Source organism: Lactuca sativa, chromosome 9 (assembly GCF_002870075.4).
Source record: "Lactuca sativa cultivar Salinas chromosome 9, Lsat_Salinas_v11, whole genome shotgun sequence".
NCBI classification, from domain to species: Eukaryota; Viridiplantae; Streptophyta; class Magnoliopsida; order Asterales; family Asteraceae; genus Lactuca; species Lactuca sativa.
The window spans coordinates 17,174,517-17,191,624 of NC_056631.2; the positions used below are offsets into that span (position 1 = coordinate 17,174,517).

General features: G+C 37.6%; 2 protein-coding genes across 2 annotated transcripts; both read right to left on the reverse strand.

Moving 5' to 3' along the window:
• Positions 1-4,913: 4,913 nt before the first annotated feature.
• LOC128128865 (uncharacterized) lies at positions 4,914-8,372 on the reverse strand. Its single transcript, XM_052767629.1, has 2 exons — positions 7,286-8,372; positions 4,914-7,006 (listed from the first exon to the last, which is right to left on the reverse strand). Exons 1-2 carry the CDS (start codon positions 8,370-8,372, stop codon positions 4,914-4,916), a joined length of 3,180 nt encoding a protein of 1,059 aa, XP_052623589.1.
• A 3,124-nt stretch (positions 8,373-11,496) lies between these two features.
• On the reverse strand, positions 11,497-13,747 carry LOC111903958 (probable sodium/metabolite cotransporter BASS3, chloroplastic). Its single transcript, XM_023899736.3, has 5 exons — positions 13,166-13,747; positions 12,791-12,886; positions 12,397-12,703; positions 12,075-12,322; positions 11,497-11,980 (listed from the first exon to the last, which is right to left on the reverse strand). Exons 1-5 carry the CDS (start codon positions 13,570-13,572, stop codon positions 11,752-11,754), a joined length of 1,287 nt encoding a protein of 428 aa, XP_023755504.1. The 5' UTR covers positions 13,573-13,747; the 3' UTR covers positions 11,497-11,751.
• Positions 13,748-17,108: the final 3,361 nt, after the last annotated feature.

Here is a 17,108-nt window from a genome sequence, read left to right on the forward strand (position 1 = left end):
AAATTGGTCCATGTCTTGGGCTTTGGTCCATAGTTTGACTTTTAGGCCTTTGGATTGGGCCTTGGACTGAATAAAGCTAAGTTAGGGGTAAAGTAGTCTTTTTACCCCAAGCATGGACTTATGGTAACATGTTGGAACCCAATTATTAATTGGGTATCGTTTTGATGTTGACAGTTCGGGAACCTGTCAACCAGCAGATAGAGTTTTATCCACGGGACTTTAGCAATGTGAGGTGAGTCTCCTCACCATACCAATGGGTCTAAGGCACCAAGGTCGTCCCATTTTATGATACGTGGTACACTAGTTGATGTAGTGTTATGTGGCATATGAGCTGGTTTTGTGCTAGGGAGTATGATAGTCGTATATGTGTTATACTTGTCTGGAAGACCATGCGAGAGCCCATGGCACTTGGATGTAAGACCATGTGGAGAACCCATGGCTTTCCTATTAAAGACCATGGGGGAGCACATGGCACTTGGATGTAATACCATGTGGAGAGACCATGGCTTTCCTATTAAAGACCATGGGGGAGCCCATGGCACTTAGGTTTAAGACCATGTGGGGAGCCCATGGCATCCTGGAGTAAGACCTTGTGGGAGCCCACGGCATCCTTATATGTTTAGATACTTGGCTTGTATATGCTAGTTGATTATGTGACATGTGGTATGATAGTTGTTTATGACAGTATGTGATATGCTAGTTGTCTTTGTGATAATTGCATGGAAGACCCCGAGGAGGGGGGAGCCCGTGGTAGTTGGATATCAGACCATGTGAGGGAGCCCATGGCAGTCCATATATGTTTATATACATGGCTTATGTGATTGATATGGTTTATGTAGCTGTTATAGCTAGTATGGATTATGTGGTTATGTGGATTGTGTGGGGTACACTCTGGGGAACTCACTAAGTTTTGTGCTTATAGTTTTGTTTATTGTTTCAGGTATCATCGGTTTGGAAAGAAAGGGCTTGACTTGATCGCAGCGCATACACCCATGTTTTCCACAATGAATGATTTTGGGATGAACTCAGATAAATTTTTTAATCAGCGATGTTTTAGAATGTTTGGAATAAATGATATCTACGTTTTGGCTATATTAAAAATGAAATTTTACCCTTGATTTTTGGGTCGTTACACGTAAGTAGTCCTTCAGTAGATAATTAATAATACTTGAAATTGTAGGTTAAGGGATATATCTAAACCTAATAGAGTAAGCCCTAGACTATAGTCATGATTTCCTAAGAAAGTATTCGTTCTCTATAGTTAATAGCTCTGATACCAATCTGTCACACCTCCGGCCGGCGGCAATAACACTGGGCGGTGTAACTTCAGTCTTTGTATCACAGTTATCAAACATATATTGAACAGTACAAAAAGAATTATTATAAACTACATACATTTATTGATGATAGAAAGTTACATTATTCTTGTAGCCTGGTGATTATTACATAGTATCCGAATTATCGCACACGTCTTAACATATATATATATATATATATATATATATATATATATATATATATATATATATGTGTGTGTGTGTGTGTGTTCCTTATGAACAGAAAGGATAGCAATAAAACTTTCGTTGTTCAAGAAACATTACAGTTTATCTAGTTCCTGAAAACACATGCATTTTAAAAATGCGTCAACATAAAGTTAGTGAGTCCACAGGTTTTGACTCTAAGTAAAAATAATATTTTTTCCAAGTTACAAAAGTATAGAACATAGTTTGAAAATATCATTCTGACTCATACTTGTCTCTAACATACAATATATATCCTAGGTATAATGGTTTACTTACAAAATAATTAGTATACATATAAGTTTCGTATATTATGAATATAAGTGTTTGTAATCCCACACAAACGAAGGTTGCTACGTATAAATCTTATTTCAATTCTATACGACTAAAAATCGCTACGTATAAATCTTATTTCAATTCTATTAGAGTATGTGTGCTAGCTATAATTGTTTACTTAATGAATAAGTATAAGTGTTTGAGAAACTTATACTTAACAATTTAACATTAATACTTGTATATCAACAAAGTATAAGGTTTCTAAAATTGTGCTACCATGAGTCCATAACTGCGGCTATATGACATACAAGACCCTTGATTAGTACTACAAGTGTAGTACCTTGGTAATAGATTCTGCACGCTTCATCGACGTAGGAATAAAACAAATTAGGCAAGTTCGTCAGCGAAATAAACCATTGGGTTGTAGCTAGCAACCACGGGTGGGGGTGTCAACCCGTATACATCTATATTCAACTTCCTTGTCACTCGAAATAAACCATTGGGTTGTAACTAGCAACCACGGTCGGGGGTGTTAACCCGCATAGATCTATACACAACTTCCTCGCTCACATGGGATTAGCGGTAACAAGTTAGAGGATTTCCCTTAAGATTTCCAATTTTAGTTGATGAATAAAATAGCTCATGTAGACTTTGTCGAGTTCCTATATTTATAATAGTGAAAGCATACTCGTGTCTAAAACCCTAAGTTACTAGACTACGCTTTAAACATTACTCCTAATTTCATAATACTTAGGCAGTATGACAGTTATAACTTGAAGTAAAAACCAGGTTTCATCTAACATAAAACCAAAAATAGCAACAAACTTAACAAGTCTATATAGAACCCCCGAGTATAACTTTGGGGTTATAACACAACATAGTATATAGAACTCCCGAGTATAACTCTGGAGCTATATAAATCTATGATAACAACATGCTAACAAGTTTAAGATAGTGGTATGATTTCAAAATATTAGATATATTCTGGGTATATATGATACAAAACAACTATATATCGGTTAATATAACTATTTATGTTCATATGAATATACTATCATATAAACATAATATTAACTCATATATAATATTTAGCATGAATTTCCCCCAAAAAATATTTAAAAAAATGGGGCCATGAAACTCACTCTAGTAGCGTGATTTGATTGAATCTAACTAGAAATGGTTAGCGGTTCGTGATCGTCGGTCTTGGGACAAGGAACGCCTTCAACAAACAAGAGAGGGGAAAGAGATTGTGGTGTAAGGAGGGTTAGGGTCGGACTTGTTATTTATAGGATGTCGAAGGACCTCTCACGTTGTGAGAAATCAATGCTCAGGTCGTGTGGTCTGGCTGCATCACCTCGTAGACTTGCCATTTGTGTTTCTAGCTTCGGAAGGTGTCTGGTTGACATCTCACGTCGTGAGAATAACATGCTCACGTCGTGAGCCCTAAACATATCACTCCGTAGACTTACTATTTGTTTTCTAGCCTTGAGAAGTGTCTTGGAGCACTCTCACATCGTGAGAATACATGCTCACGTCGTGAGCTATAACAAATTCGGGTTTCTGCCACGTGTCATGCTCTCGGACTCCTTGATCTTCGGAAGATCATATTTTTTGCATACGAACTCCATTTTCTACGTTCTTTATATCCACGGGTAGGTATTTCCAAGTACTACAACTTTCTTTTATATTCCAATAGCTAATTCTCACTATATTTTAATTTTTTCTTATTATAGAGATTTATAGTGTTAGAGTTTATTATAACTTCTTCATGCGAAGTTAGATTAAGATTTGTTAAAAACATTTGGAATTTTATGGATGTGTGCTTTGATTTATATCATAAGGTATGTATGAAAGTTCATATTTTTATTAGAATTTGCCATGAACTATAAAGTAAGTTTATTATATTACTTGTTTGACGTGATCATATGTGACTGTTGTTGACCTATTTTGACTAGTGTTACAAAAAGAGGTGTTCGGGTTGGAGTTTTGTCCGTGCAATTTCCTGGTTTTCGCTAAAACCTCTATAAGTTAAGTTGCACTTATTTTATTTCAAGTGTAACTTATATTTATATTTATAGTCGTTCTTAAAAATTTATAAATAAGATTTATCAGTAATTCCAAGTCATTATACTACTTGATCAACTTACGGGGTGATTATGATAAATTTAATGAGGTGTTTAATGTGGGATTTCCAAACAGTATACTAGCTATAGTTGTATACCAAATGGATCATACCTCAATATGATTTTACCTGGTAGTTTTTACTTGATAGATTTTAATGTATACATTGAGATTGTTTCCAAGTCATTATACTACTTGATCAACTTACGGGGTGATTATGATAAATTTAATGAGGTGTTTAATGTGGGATTTCCAAACAGTATACTAGCTATAGTTATATACCAAATGGATCATACATCAATATGATCTTACCTGGTTGTTTTTACTTGATAGATTTTAATGTATACATTGAGATTGTTTAGGAATTGTATTTAGATGATATTTTATGATTATATTAATGATATTTATTAAAGAGAATCAAAAAAAATCCCAAAAAATGATATAAATTATCATTATTGTTTTTTTAATAAAAAAATATATGAATTTTTTAGTGAAAGGAATGTAGATGATATATTTATTTTATGCTTTTTAATGGGATACGCCATGATAGTGAATGTTGTAACATCAATTTTTTTAATTGAAAATATATCGACACTAATCTAAATGTAAAGTATAAAACTTATTATTTTTGATATGTTTTGTTATTTTTTTAAACAATAAAAGTGTATAAAACCAAAAATATTAATTAATTTCTCTCTCTCTCTCTCTCTCTCTCTCTCTCTATATATATATATATATATATATATATATATATATATATATATATATATATATATATATATATATATATAGTTCGTTGACAATATGTACCATGACTGACTTTTTTTTAGAACGGCAGGCATATAAAAAAAACGAAAAAGCTAGCCAGGAGCTAGGAGGTACAATGGTCTCAAGAAACCAACAAAACAACAAAGGAAAGACCAAAAGAAGCAAACAAAAAAGCAGAAGACAACCAAAAGAAAGAAAAAAACTGGAAAGGGAAATAAACTAAAATATCTACATCCTGCCATAGCACTCCAAGATTGGATCACAACACCACTCGAGCCATCTAAGCTTCCTTCCCTTCCGATTCCTCGCATTGATCCATAGATGCGAAAATGTTTGTACCTCGAGAGCCAAAGCCAATCTTGATCCGGAGTTTAGGTTTGAGCAGTGAGCCTTGTTGTTCCTGAATCTCCACATTACCCATAAGAACACCAGCATTATAGCCTCATGTATCATTTCCAGTCTATTATGTCCCCTTAATGATTCTTTACAGTTTAACAGCTCCCTACAATCATTTGGATAGTTCCCCAGTAGACGCCACCAGCTACATACCTGCGCCCATGCTTCCTTTGCTATCGGACATCCCACACAGATGTGATCTACTGATTCTGTGGCTTCATGACACATTTGACATAAGTCTGAAGAACTGATAGCAAGCTTATTTAAATTCTCCATGCATGGAAGCCGACAGTGGCTGACTCTCCAGGCTAATATGTTTACCTTACCCGGCACAAGCGGGTTCCATTTCCAACCAGCATTACTATAAGGCAGGGACCGGTTATCAATGTGTTTCCGCAGTGAGGATACAGTATAAACACCCGAGTGATCAAGAGACCATAACCATTTGAATGAACCATCGAGATTTAATGAGCTTTGAAAGAAGGAAAGGAAAGGCACCTGGTCTTTGTCTAAAAATGATGGTAGGCAAGCTATCGAGCCCCAGCAACTGCTTTTTCTTCTAACAGCCTTTGGACGAGCCACACCACCCTCTGAACCATGAATGGCTTGAATTACCATGGCCCAAATGTTGTCCTGTTGGGTTCTGAAACGCCACCACCATTTACCCATAAGAGCAAGATTCTGCGCTTTCAAACTGCCAATCCCAAGACCCCCTCTTTCTTTGGAAGCTAGTATTTTTTCCCAAGCAACCCAGGCCATTTTACTTGCTTCCAAACTCCCACCCCAGAAAAAATTCATCCGAGTTCGTTCCAGAGATTTAAGTACTTTTGAAGGGGCCTTATATAGCGAAAAATAATATGAGCCGAGGCTACCTAAAACGGATTTGCAAAGGGTCAATCTACCCCCAAACGACAGGGTGGAGGCTTTCCATCTCGAGAGTTTTGCTCGAAATTTTTCGATTAAGGGCTTCCAATGAGTTTCACGAACCATCGACACACCAACTGGGAGACCTAAGTAGGTAATCGGGAATGAACCGATCGAGCAGTTAAAGCTGCACACCACCAACTCCAATTCACAAGACTGGACACCAAGTCCGTAAATTTTGCTCTTTGACATATTAACATTGAGCCCTGAAGCCAACTCATAACACCGTAATATTCTAATCAGATTTTTCGTGTTTTCCAGCGACCATGAACCCAAAAAAATCACGTCGTCAGCATACTGTAGATGCGAGATTGATGGACCACAGCGAGGGAGCTGAACGCCACTATAAACACCATTTTCTCTTGCCGATTCCGGAGCTACATGGAGACCTTCAGCGGCTAAGATAAACAAAAAAGGAGACAGCGGGTCCCCCTGCCTTACACCCCACTCCATTCTGAATTCCTTTGTTGCTGCACCATTGATAAGAACCGAGATCCTTGCTGAAGTTAAACATCCACGAATCCAGGCTCGCCATTTATCCCCAAATTCCATTTGTTGCATGATTGAGTCCAAGAAATCCCAACTAATACAATCAAAAGCTTTTTCAAAATCAACTTTGAAAATGAACGCTTTCTTTTTGTTCTTCTTCAACCAGCTAATAACTTCATTGAGGATTAGAGGCCCATCTAGGATGTTCCTATCTTTAATGAAAGCTGTTTGCTCTTTACTTACCACATGGTGGATCACTTTTTTCAGCCGTTCAGCAAGGACCTTTGAAATCGTTTTGTATAGACATCCGATTAGGCTGATAGGTCGGAAATCGTTTAACGTGATCGGGTCCTGGATCTTTGGGATTAGGGTGATAAAAGATGAATTGCATCCTTCATCAATAAGCCCTGAGGCTTCATAATGCTTGACTGCTAGGTAGAAGTCACTACCAATTTCCTCCCAATGCTTCTTTAGAAAAGCGAAAGAGAATCCATCAGGCCCGGGGGCCCTATCTGAGCCGCACGCCCAAATTGCTTATTTGATCTCATCGATGGAGATAGGGTCTTCCAAGGACTCAATAGCACAGGGGGGCAATTTCTTGAAATTGGAGTTGATGAACTTAGGGCGCGATCTAATAGGTTCCGCAAATCTATCGGCAAAGTGCTTTAGAACTCTCTCCTTGATATCTACCGGATCAGTGATCCAGAAACCGTTTTCCTTAATATCATTTATACGCTGAGATCTTTTATGTTTGTTAATTAGTCCATGAAAAAAAGTAGTATTCTCATCACCTTCTAGAGCCCATTTAACTCTAGACTTTTGCTTCAGGTCCTTAATGCGCTCGGACTCGATTTCAATGATTTTTTGTTGAGCGTTCTGACGGGCTTTGAGCATTTCATTGTTTATCAGCCCCTTCTCAGCCAAGAGATCAATGTCATTTATTTGGGTTGTAAGCTCATCCAATTCCTTTTTCGATCTCCCGATCACCTCCTTCCTCCAAATTTTGATATGCTCCTTTAGGTTCTTTAATTTATTTGCCACCAAGGAGAGAGGAGATAGATATAGCTGACGCCTGGGGCAATTACTGACTGACCAACCATTACTTAGTATTTTCGCAAAGTCCGGATCCTCGAGCCATGAGTTATAGAACCTGAAAGGAGTGGGGCCGAAATCTAACTGGGAAGCTGAAAGGAGAATTGCACAATGATCTGAGTGTACTCTAGGCAAGGCAGTGACATTTAAATTCGGCCAAGAATTTAAGGAGTTTAAAGAAACAAGAAATCTGTCCAGCTTGCTGTGCTTGTCACCAGCAGAGTTCATATACGTGAATCTGCGCCCCCCCATTTTGATTTCTAATAGACCTAGAGTATGAATAAAATCATTGAAGTAATAGGCACTACTTTGGCAGAACCCGGAACCCATCCTTTCCTCCGGTAGCCTGACAACATTAAAATCTCCAAAGATGAACCAGCAAGCGTCCGAATCTGAGTTGACCAACCCGACCAGGTTATTCCATAAAGATCTTTTCCTTATAGGCTCCTGGGGAGCATACACATTGACAAAACAGCAAGACTTCCTCAAACCCAGCCAAACACCTTTGATTGCAAGAAAGCCTTCACCTTTAATTGCTTCAGAGGCTTGAAAGAGAGATGGGTCCCAAAATGAGGCAATACCACCAGAGAGTCCATCTGGATCAATAACCTCACATTTGAAATTTGGAGAGCCCCATATTTGCCTATCCAGGTTGTTTATTATGTCCCTGGATTTAGTTTCCTGAAGCCCCATAAAAAAAGAGTGGTATTTAATGCGACAATCTCTGAGCCAGCCCCGTTTGACCTCGCACCCGATTCCACGAACATTGTTGGAGAAGATATTCATTGTTCAATGATAGTCACGCCACGAGCTTTAATCAGCTGTCTAATTTGGTCTGAATGATTACCTACTTGAAAACCCACCGATTCTCCGACATTGATGGTCTTGAAAACCTCCACTGAAGTAGCATTCGACTCCACCGGTTGGTTCTCCGAATTTTCAGGCTGCTGGGACCGGATCAACATGTCTTGAGTGGATTGTGAGCCGCCGGGGGAGCGATCTGCCAGGGGGGTCCGATCGGGAGAGGGGGATATTCTAGATTGATTACGCTCAGAGCATAAGTCAATGTTTCCAGATGGATTTGAAAGTGATGGGGCTATATTAAGGTCCAGGGGGAAATTAGTCTTGGGCTGGGGGGAAATAGAAGTGGGAGGAAATTGGGCCTGGACCTTATGTCGGGTCTTCGAAGCACCGGATCCGGATGAGACCTGGCCTACACCCGGGAACAGTGGCGAACCAGCTTCATTGCTTTTTTCCACAGGTTTAAAGGATCGAGGAATTTCATCGGCCGCCATACTGTGCGACACTTCCACTTCCCCATTCACATTCTGATTCCACGCTTTCCCATACAACACCGGAGAGACGTCCGGCTCTTGCTGGGTCTTTGCCGGCGATGCTCGCGGAGATTGGAGGCTGGCTTCAGAGCGGTTCGAAGTTTCACTGTTGAGGCTACCATTTTCACTTTTACTGGCTTCATCCCACCAAGACATCCTTTGATAGAAATCATTTGCAGCAAGAACCGGACTAAGTTTCAGGGATTCGAAAATATCCTCCATGATATTAATCAAATAAGGTCTTCCGTCCACCGTGATTTTTATGGAAGAACTGATGATTCCAGGATGGGCTGTGAGGATTCCGACTCTACCAAAAGCCAGATTAGGGGAATCTGTATTGCATTCTTCCGGAATTACCACCGTCCCCCATGTTCTAGCAATGATGCTGAAAGCTTCCTCACACCATGCATGTTGTGGCACTCCTTGAATGATTATTGAAGCAATTCTTTCATTAAAGTTTTCTCCTGCTTCCCAATTAGAGACCTCTTTAAACCACGACTTCCATATCTCTTTCCCATTATTCAAGAACTCATCTTTTTCCTGTTCATTCACGAATTCGAGCAACATCTTTAGACCCCCCAAGTACCTCAGATTCATTGACGGGCATCCCTCTACCTCTTGGAAAGCTTTCACGTTCATTAGGTCTTGGAAGCTTTCAACTGTCCCCACCAAGGTGTTCTGCATGGCATCTATTGACTCCGGGCTGGATAACATCTTTATTGTTTTTCTCGTCTGGGTCGAACCACCCACTGCTTTACTTGACTCCCCCGTTTCGATATCTGCACTTGACGTTGCCCCCTTGACCACCTCGGCAAACGATCTACCTTGTCTTCGTGTGTTCTTTGCTGAATCTGGAACTAGGTCTGGTTGTTGTCTTCTTGTGGGATGGTAGTTTCTTACTCGGTTCAAATTGTCAGCCCTTTGATATCGTGCAACGTTTGCTTCCAGTTTCTGAGCTCCAATGAAGATCTCGTTGAGACGTTTTTCGAATGAAACACAGTCTTGGACCCGAATAAATCGGACAAACCCGAAATTTCTTTGGAGCCGGTTCAACTTTTTTGCTATGTAGACGTCGACAACGGTCCCAAATCTACTGAACATCCGCCACAGTGCAGATTCATCCCAATCTGGAGGGAAGTTCTGTATATAGAAGGATACAGCCTTCCCATTAACTATGAAGTCTCTCCCATAATTTTTTCAACGGCGAACTTGACTCCAGCCCTCTTGATCTCTCCAGCCTTCTCGATCTCCCATCTCTTAGACTACCCTTCGTACTTCTTTTCATTGTACCATGACTAAGGATATAGTGTTGATGATGTTCCCTTAAGTACGATACACTAAAGAAAAATTCAAACAAGTACGGCGACTTCACTATCATTTCACTCGGATCCAATAGCCACGCCATTTATTTTCACGGAATTCCATGAGAATTCATCTTCATTTTAACTTGTTTGATTAAAAGAATAGATCTAAACAAATTTGAGATGCAACTAGATCAAACGAAGAGGGCAAATTAATATTTTTAATTTTGTACCCTTTTTTATTGTTTTAAAAATAACCAAACATATAAAATTAATAATCTTTGTATTCTATAATTACATATTAATATCGATATATTTTTTCATGTAAAACAAAACTTTGTTATAACATTCATAGTTTAATGATTATAGTTTTTATGAATTTGTTACTGTTGTAAGATAATATTTTTTATGAAAAAAATTGATTTTGATGTGTACTTAATAAAATTACAAAATTAATAAATGTCATATGTAATAAACAAGTGCTAAAAAATATGAATTAAAAAAATGTGATTTCAAATTGTAAACTAAAAAAAGTTAGGAAAGATAATTAGCTATGTAAAATGTCTTGAAAATGTCGTTAAACTAAAAAAGACATGAAAAATGTAACAAACTATCATTTTTGTTTTTATCGGAAGAAAAGGCTATTGCATATGACAATGATATGTTAAAAACAAAAGTTAAAATTTGGTACCTTTTAAATACGTTTTTTTTTATTGATAATATTTCTAAATCACTTTCGATACTTCATCCTATTATGACACTAGTTTATAGTTTGTAAGAACCACGGTTACAAAAATAATTAAATTTTTATAGTAAAAACTCATAATTATTAATCAATTACTTTCAATAAACTATTAATTAAACATGTTTTTATAGGATTTTCAATATAAAAATACAAATAATAATCGGCAATCATAATTGAAACTTATTCAATACGAATTTAGATTTATCCTAAATATCATGAATCAAATAAATAATTATCTAACTTATTATCGACCAATACTTTTAAAAAAAAAAAAAAAATGATGATAAAATGATTAGTGTAATTTTTATACCAACATTTGAAAAGAAAATCATAAATTATAAGAAAATAACAAATGACATAAATACGTATTCTTTTATTAGTAGAAAATTTACACAAACAAATAAAAGGTAAAAGGGAAAACGATGTACAAGAAGCAAGCAGAGAAGAATGAAAGTCAACACAAAAAGGAAAACATCTAGAACCAATATTTTATGATAGAAAATTATAATAATTATACATTACAATTAGCATACAATAACTAGGAAAGTAAAATATAATAAATCTTGAACTATTTTCATAAGACATTACTATTATTATTATTATACACAGCTACAGTTAAATAAAACGTGTCACATCCTTGGCAACATTTACTTATAAATGTGTCATATCTTGAACTAATTTCTATCATGTAATTACTATCTAGACCATATAAGGGGGACCATCCTCCCCGTGTTTAGCTCTTCGCACCAAAAAAATACTCAAATTTAAAAATCACATTTAATCATTCATGGGGAATCATTTTGTGGGATGAGATAATTCGGTAAGTCTCTGATTCGATAACCACTTCCCCAAAAGGACGCCAGACAGAGTCCCATTATTGCCATTGCAACAACCGAACACGCTGGCGGGACCGCTTGGGTGCTCCCCAAGAATTGCGTCGCAAGAAGCCCCGCCAGCGTGGAGCTTTGCATTCCCGTGCAAAGTGATATCGTTCTGCTTACATCTTCCTCTTGCCTACAAATCCCAATACATTGATGAATATTATGGATACAACACTTTATCATTATTACTGATTTAAACCAAGAAACAGCCGCATATGTTTATTTACCTACAAAAGGGAAGTTTGGAAATCCAATAACCGAAGGTAAATGCAGCAGTGTGAAATGTCAAAACAGGCCAAATCAACTTGAGACCTTCTGCAGAAAGAATTTGGCTCTGGTTAATAGCCAGAGGGCTCCCAATACAAATGGAGGTACAAAACATAGCAACAAATGGCATCACGGGTTGAACGATAGATACAACTGGTTTTGCGTATGTGTTGAGTACTAAACCAAGTGTAACTGGAAGAAGAACAACCTGAAAAAACTCGGAAATCAGAACCCATGGAGATCAAACTGGATCATGTTCATTAATCTGTACGTATTAAGTACCTGCAAGATTGATTTGGACATTGCAATGGCGTCCACTGGGACAACTGATCCGATAAGAAGACCAGTTAAAAGAGGGGTAACAAGAACAGAGGCGATAGTACTTGAACTTGTTAAGAGAATGCTTAAAGCCACATCCCCTTTGCTTAAAAAGCTAGCATAGCTGGACAACTGAGCTCCTGCAACACATGACATCAAGACAAATCCTGCATAGAACACAGGAGACATCCCGAAAGATCTTGCTACGAACACGCCCAGAACAGGTTTCAATACGTATTGAGCAAGAAACCCTATAGATAATGGTAAAGGTCTGCAAACACAGATGAAAACAATCAAAATCCAAAACTTGGAATCGGGATTGATTTAGAATTATTAGTTATTGGAAGCAGAGACTGACCTCTTAAACGCAAGTTTGAAATCTTCGATTGAAAGCTTAATGCCAATTGACAACATGATTCCACCAAGAGCAGGAGCATAGAGTTCCTTTGACACCCTGTAATCAAGAACATTACATAAAGTAACTAAAAGAAAGATTCTTTCCGATTAAAATATATGGTAAAACCCCAATATTAAACCTCAGAAGAACATATGTTAAAACCCCAATACATAAACCTCAAAACTGGATTAAACAAGTAGTATTTTATTGACATTTATTAAGTGTCATATGATAGTGTCAGTGGTTCATGTAAAAAAATATATATATACTAAAACCTTTTTTAGTTGACATAAAGGAAAGAGATAAAAAGGGTGTGATTAATAAACAAATGATTACCAGGTGAAGGTTAACGGTTGAGTTAGCGCGGCAATTGCGGTGAGCGCCACCACAAAGGGAAGCATCGCCGAGAGAATTTGGGAAATATCAGCTTTTACGGCCATCACGGATCCAGTATTAGGGTTCGTGCCGTAGGATAGTAATATGAAGTTGCCTTCTCTTCTATGCAACCCGACTTTACCTATAAAAGGGTACGACGTGGAGCATGCGGATGCCGCAGAAGCACCGGCGCTGATAGAAGAGGATTTTCTAATTACGGAAGAAGAAAAACGAGGGTTTTGATTGATGGATTTTAACGAGATCGAATTTGTGGGATTCGGGAAGAAGATGAGGGGGTTGTGTATTGAAGTGTTTGTGTGTGAATTGAGTGGTGGCGTTACTGGAAGGTAGGGGATTGACGATGCCATTTGTAAGGGTTTAAAGGTAACTGTGCTGAAGGTTTCTCGCCGGTAGATAAATTGGGTTTTTTCCGGCGAAGATGGGGGGGAGGGGCGAAGAAGAATGAAGAAACGACGATAAGAAGATAAAAAAAAATATAATAAAAAAATATTCAATTTAAATTATTTAAAATTCTGATTGTATTATTTTTGGGGCTAATAAGGGAAATTAGATTCATAGTATGGACACGGAAGGTGCGTCTGTCTATGAGAGAAAGGTGTACACGTGGTCGATTTATGTTGGCACTTGATTGAAGGCGAAATACATGCATTTTTTTAATATATATTTTTAATTTTAATTAATATTTAAAATCTATTTTTAAATATTTTCATATAAATAAAAGAATAAAGATGCAGCAATTTAAAGTAACTTTTAGAATATTGGTAACTATATAATAATTTCACAAGGAATCATTGGTAAATATATTTTTATGTCGTGGATAGTTAAACGATAATTTTCAAAATACAATATTAAATTATAAACTATATATTTTACATACAATTTGATTTTTCACTCAAGCATGCCAAAAAAACGATCTACGAGATTTGTTAGAAGTATCTTAAGAAGTTATGTCGGAGATATGTTAGAGTTATACGAAATACGTATGTTTTGTCCATCACATTGTAGGCGGCACAAAGACTTTCACATTGAATGACCTTCATAATTAATAGTTGTCTTCCAGGCTCTAGCCCTTATATATGCATGTTAAGTATGGACAATATTTATTATATTAGCCAAATGCTAGGTTTGTACTAGAAGATGTCTTTGGAAGACTCTCTGGTACGGGTACATTAACGATGATGGAAGGTTGACCTAACCCTCCTCAACGATATGGATCCAATTGACACATTGTCCCCTTAAACCTATTATAAATCAAACCAATAGACATGTAAGGAAACCGACATATAAAATTGAGAATTATATGTCGATTAGTTGCGAATAATAGATCCAATCATTATTACTACGATTACCAAGTTTCGTCCAAAAATCAGATTAATCATTTTCGATTAGATCTGATTGTAAGAAAAGTAGAACAAGAGTGTCATGTTGTTGGACGAAAGTAAAAGGCAATACAATAATGTAAAACTGACATGTTAACGGCTGATCTTGATTGTAGAATAACTGTACGGATCGAAGTCCTGTCCTTAAAGGTTTTTACTTCGCTCTTATTGGCTGTAAGGAACAGAGTAAAACCCATGGCTTTAATGTAGATATATCGATTTTTCAACAGCACTAGAAATCGATAAACACAAAGTGAATACTCAGAAACTGGAAGAAATCGCAGAGAGAGAGAGAGAGAGAGAGAGAGAGCTTCGAATTTTCGTGAGTGTCCAATACGGCTCCTAGGGAGCAGTATTTATAGGTGTCGAAATCCTAGAAGGCATGAAACGGACCCTCATAGGTCGGGCCCTTGAAACCCAAGGACGACGACTTGCTCTCCAAGCAAGCCGTTTCCTGATCCTTCCATAATATCCCGACTTGTCCTCCACGAAGTCAACGACGGTCAACCATTGACCGGATCGGTCAAACCGGCTTGACCCGAACTTGTCAAAATGTAACATCCCAAAAATACAGCCTGAAAATTTCGTTTTAAATCGGTAATAAAATCATATTCATCAACGTCATAAAAGAACCATAAACTATGTATCTCAAAATATCGTAACAACTGTCAAATATATCAGAGTATAAACATCCCAGGCTGACCAAATGGTGTGTGCACTGCAATCTTCCCGAGCTCCTCTTTTGAAAACTGAGTACCTGAAACCAAAACTGAAAATTGTAAGCACGAAGCTTAGTGATCTCCCTCAAACTACCACATATCGTACAATAACATATAAAGCAACTACTGGGCCTTGCCCACTGCATCGGACCGAACTCCGGAACTAACCAGGGTCTTGCCCTCTGCATCGGACCGAAGTCTGGAACTAACCAGGGCCTTGCCCTCTGCATCGGACCAAAGTACGGAAACTGCATCGGACCGAAGTCCGGAACTAACCAGGGCCTTGCCCTCTGCATCAGATCGAAGTCCGGAAACTGACTGAACATAGCATAGCATAATCACAACTACTAGCATAACACATATACTGCATAATGCATCGGACCAAAGTCCGGAACACATAACACAAAGACATACTTGAATCACAAAGACATCAAGCACATTGAACTACTGCATCATACCGATGTCCGGAACTCACTGAACATAACATAACATGATCATGGCATATAATATGAACACATTGTTGGATATAGTGTTTAAGTCCATAACTATATTTGGTATGTACTTGACCCGACTCGGCATGGTCCATTTGGGTTACACTTCACCCGAACAATTTATGGATAATATTTGAGAATAGTACAAGTTATGATTTATTAATATATTATAAGTTCTAATATATTAATATAAGATCATATTATTTAATTAGTAGTGATCTATAATTAATCTAGGATTAATTTAGTGATCAAAGATATTACTAATTAAATATGGGCTTCTATATTTATATAGTGTGGGCTTATGCTTATTTGGAATGGGCTAGGCTTGGATGGAGAAGTCCATGGATACTCCATGGAGCTTTAACCCATGGATCTCATGGAAATGAAGAGACATGGGTACTAGGGTTTACATGGATGTAACCCTAATCCACCACACTATATAAAGGAGGTCTTGGTTCTTGAAATCACACTAGTTGACACATGTTGAGGTGAGGGCCGATTTCAAGAGAAGTGGTGACTATTCTCTCAAAGTTCCAAGTTTGTGGTGATTTGTGACTTTCATTTGAGGCATCCACACTATTGGTGCTAGGCTCTAAAACTCCAAGCAATCAACTACAACTACAAGGTAAGTGTTTCTACTAGCTTTATTTGATTCAAGTTCCCCATGCCATGCTAGTTAGGATATAAGCCTTGGAAAAATAATTATTTGCCTGTATCTTAGACAAACATAGATCCAAGGTTTATTAGGGTTGCATGTATACTTAGGAAGTGTTAGAATGCTCAAAACCCTTCAGTGGTATCAGAGCCTAGGTTTGTTTGTTTGATACTTGTTGCAATATGCTTGAAAAAGTCGAAAATTTTGTTGTCTGACTGCTGGACTCGCCGAGTTCACTTGTATCTTCAACCTACACTACAAGAAAAATAGCCTTTTACGACGTGCAAACCACGACACTCGGTGATTTATGTTACGCAAAGGAGAGTGACATTAAAAGAGTGTCGTCTATTCAAAAAATTTAAGGATTTAGGTCACGCATTATTGCGTGCCCTTAAATAGTGTCTCATGTAAAAAAAAATTAAAAACACGGAGGGCACTCGTGCGTCCTCTGTGAATGTCATTTTATATTTTTTTAAGAAACGTGTGTCTCTAAGAGGGAAAATGAAATCCCCAAATTTTTTAAACACCCGCCTTCTTCTCATACATTCATTTCCATATGACTCTCATATCTACCCTACATCGTCTCCACCTCTCACCCACATCCACTGCCTCACAAAATTTTCACAAGCTAACGATTCC

What these genes read in the sequence shown, in the direction of transcription:
- LOC128128865 (XM_052767629.1), bottom strand. Translation starts at nt 8,372, where the DNA reads ATGAATATCTTCTCCAACAATGTTCGTGGAATCGGGTGCGAGGTCAAA. An exon ending in AGTTAAATGGGCTCTAGAAG is followed by an intron (nt 7,007 to 7,285) that starts GTGATGAGAATA and finishes CGTGCGGCTCAG; the next exon opens with ATAGGGCCCCCGGGCCTGAT.
- LOC111903958 (XM_023899736.3), bottom strand. Translation starts at nt 13,572, where the DNA reads ATGGCATCGTCAATCCCCTACCTTCCAGTAACGCCACCACTCAATTCA. An exon ending in CAACCGTTAACCTTCACCTG is followed by an intron (nt 12,887 to 13,165) that starts GTAATCATTTGT and finishes TCTTGATTACAG; the next exon opens with GGTGTCAAAGGAACTCTATG. An exon ending in TTCAAACTTGCGTTTAAGAG is followed by an intron (nt 12,704 to 12,790) that starts GTCAGTCTCTGC and finishes CTGTGTTTGCAG; the next exon opens with ACCTTTACCATTATCTATAG.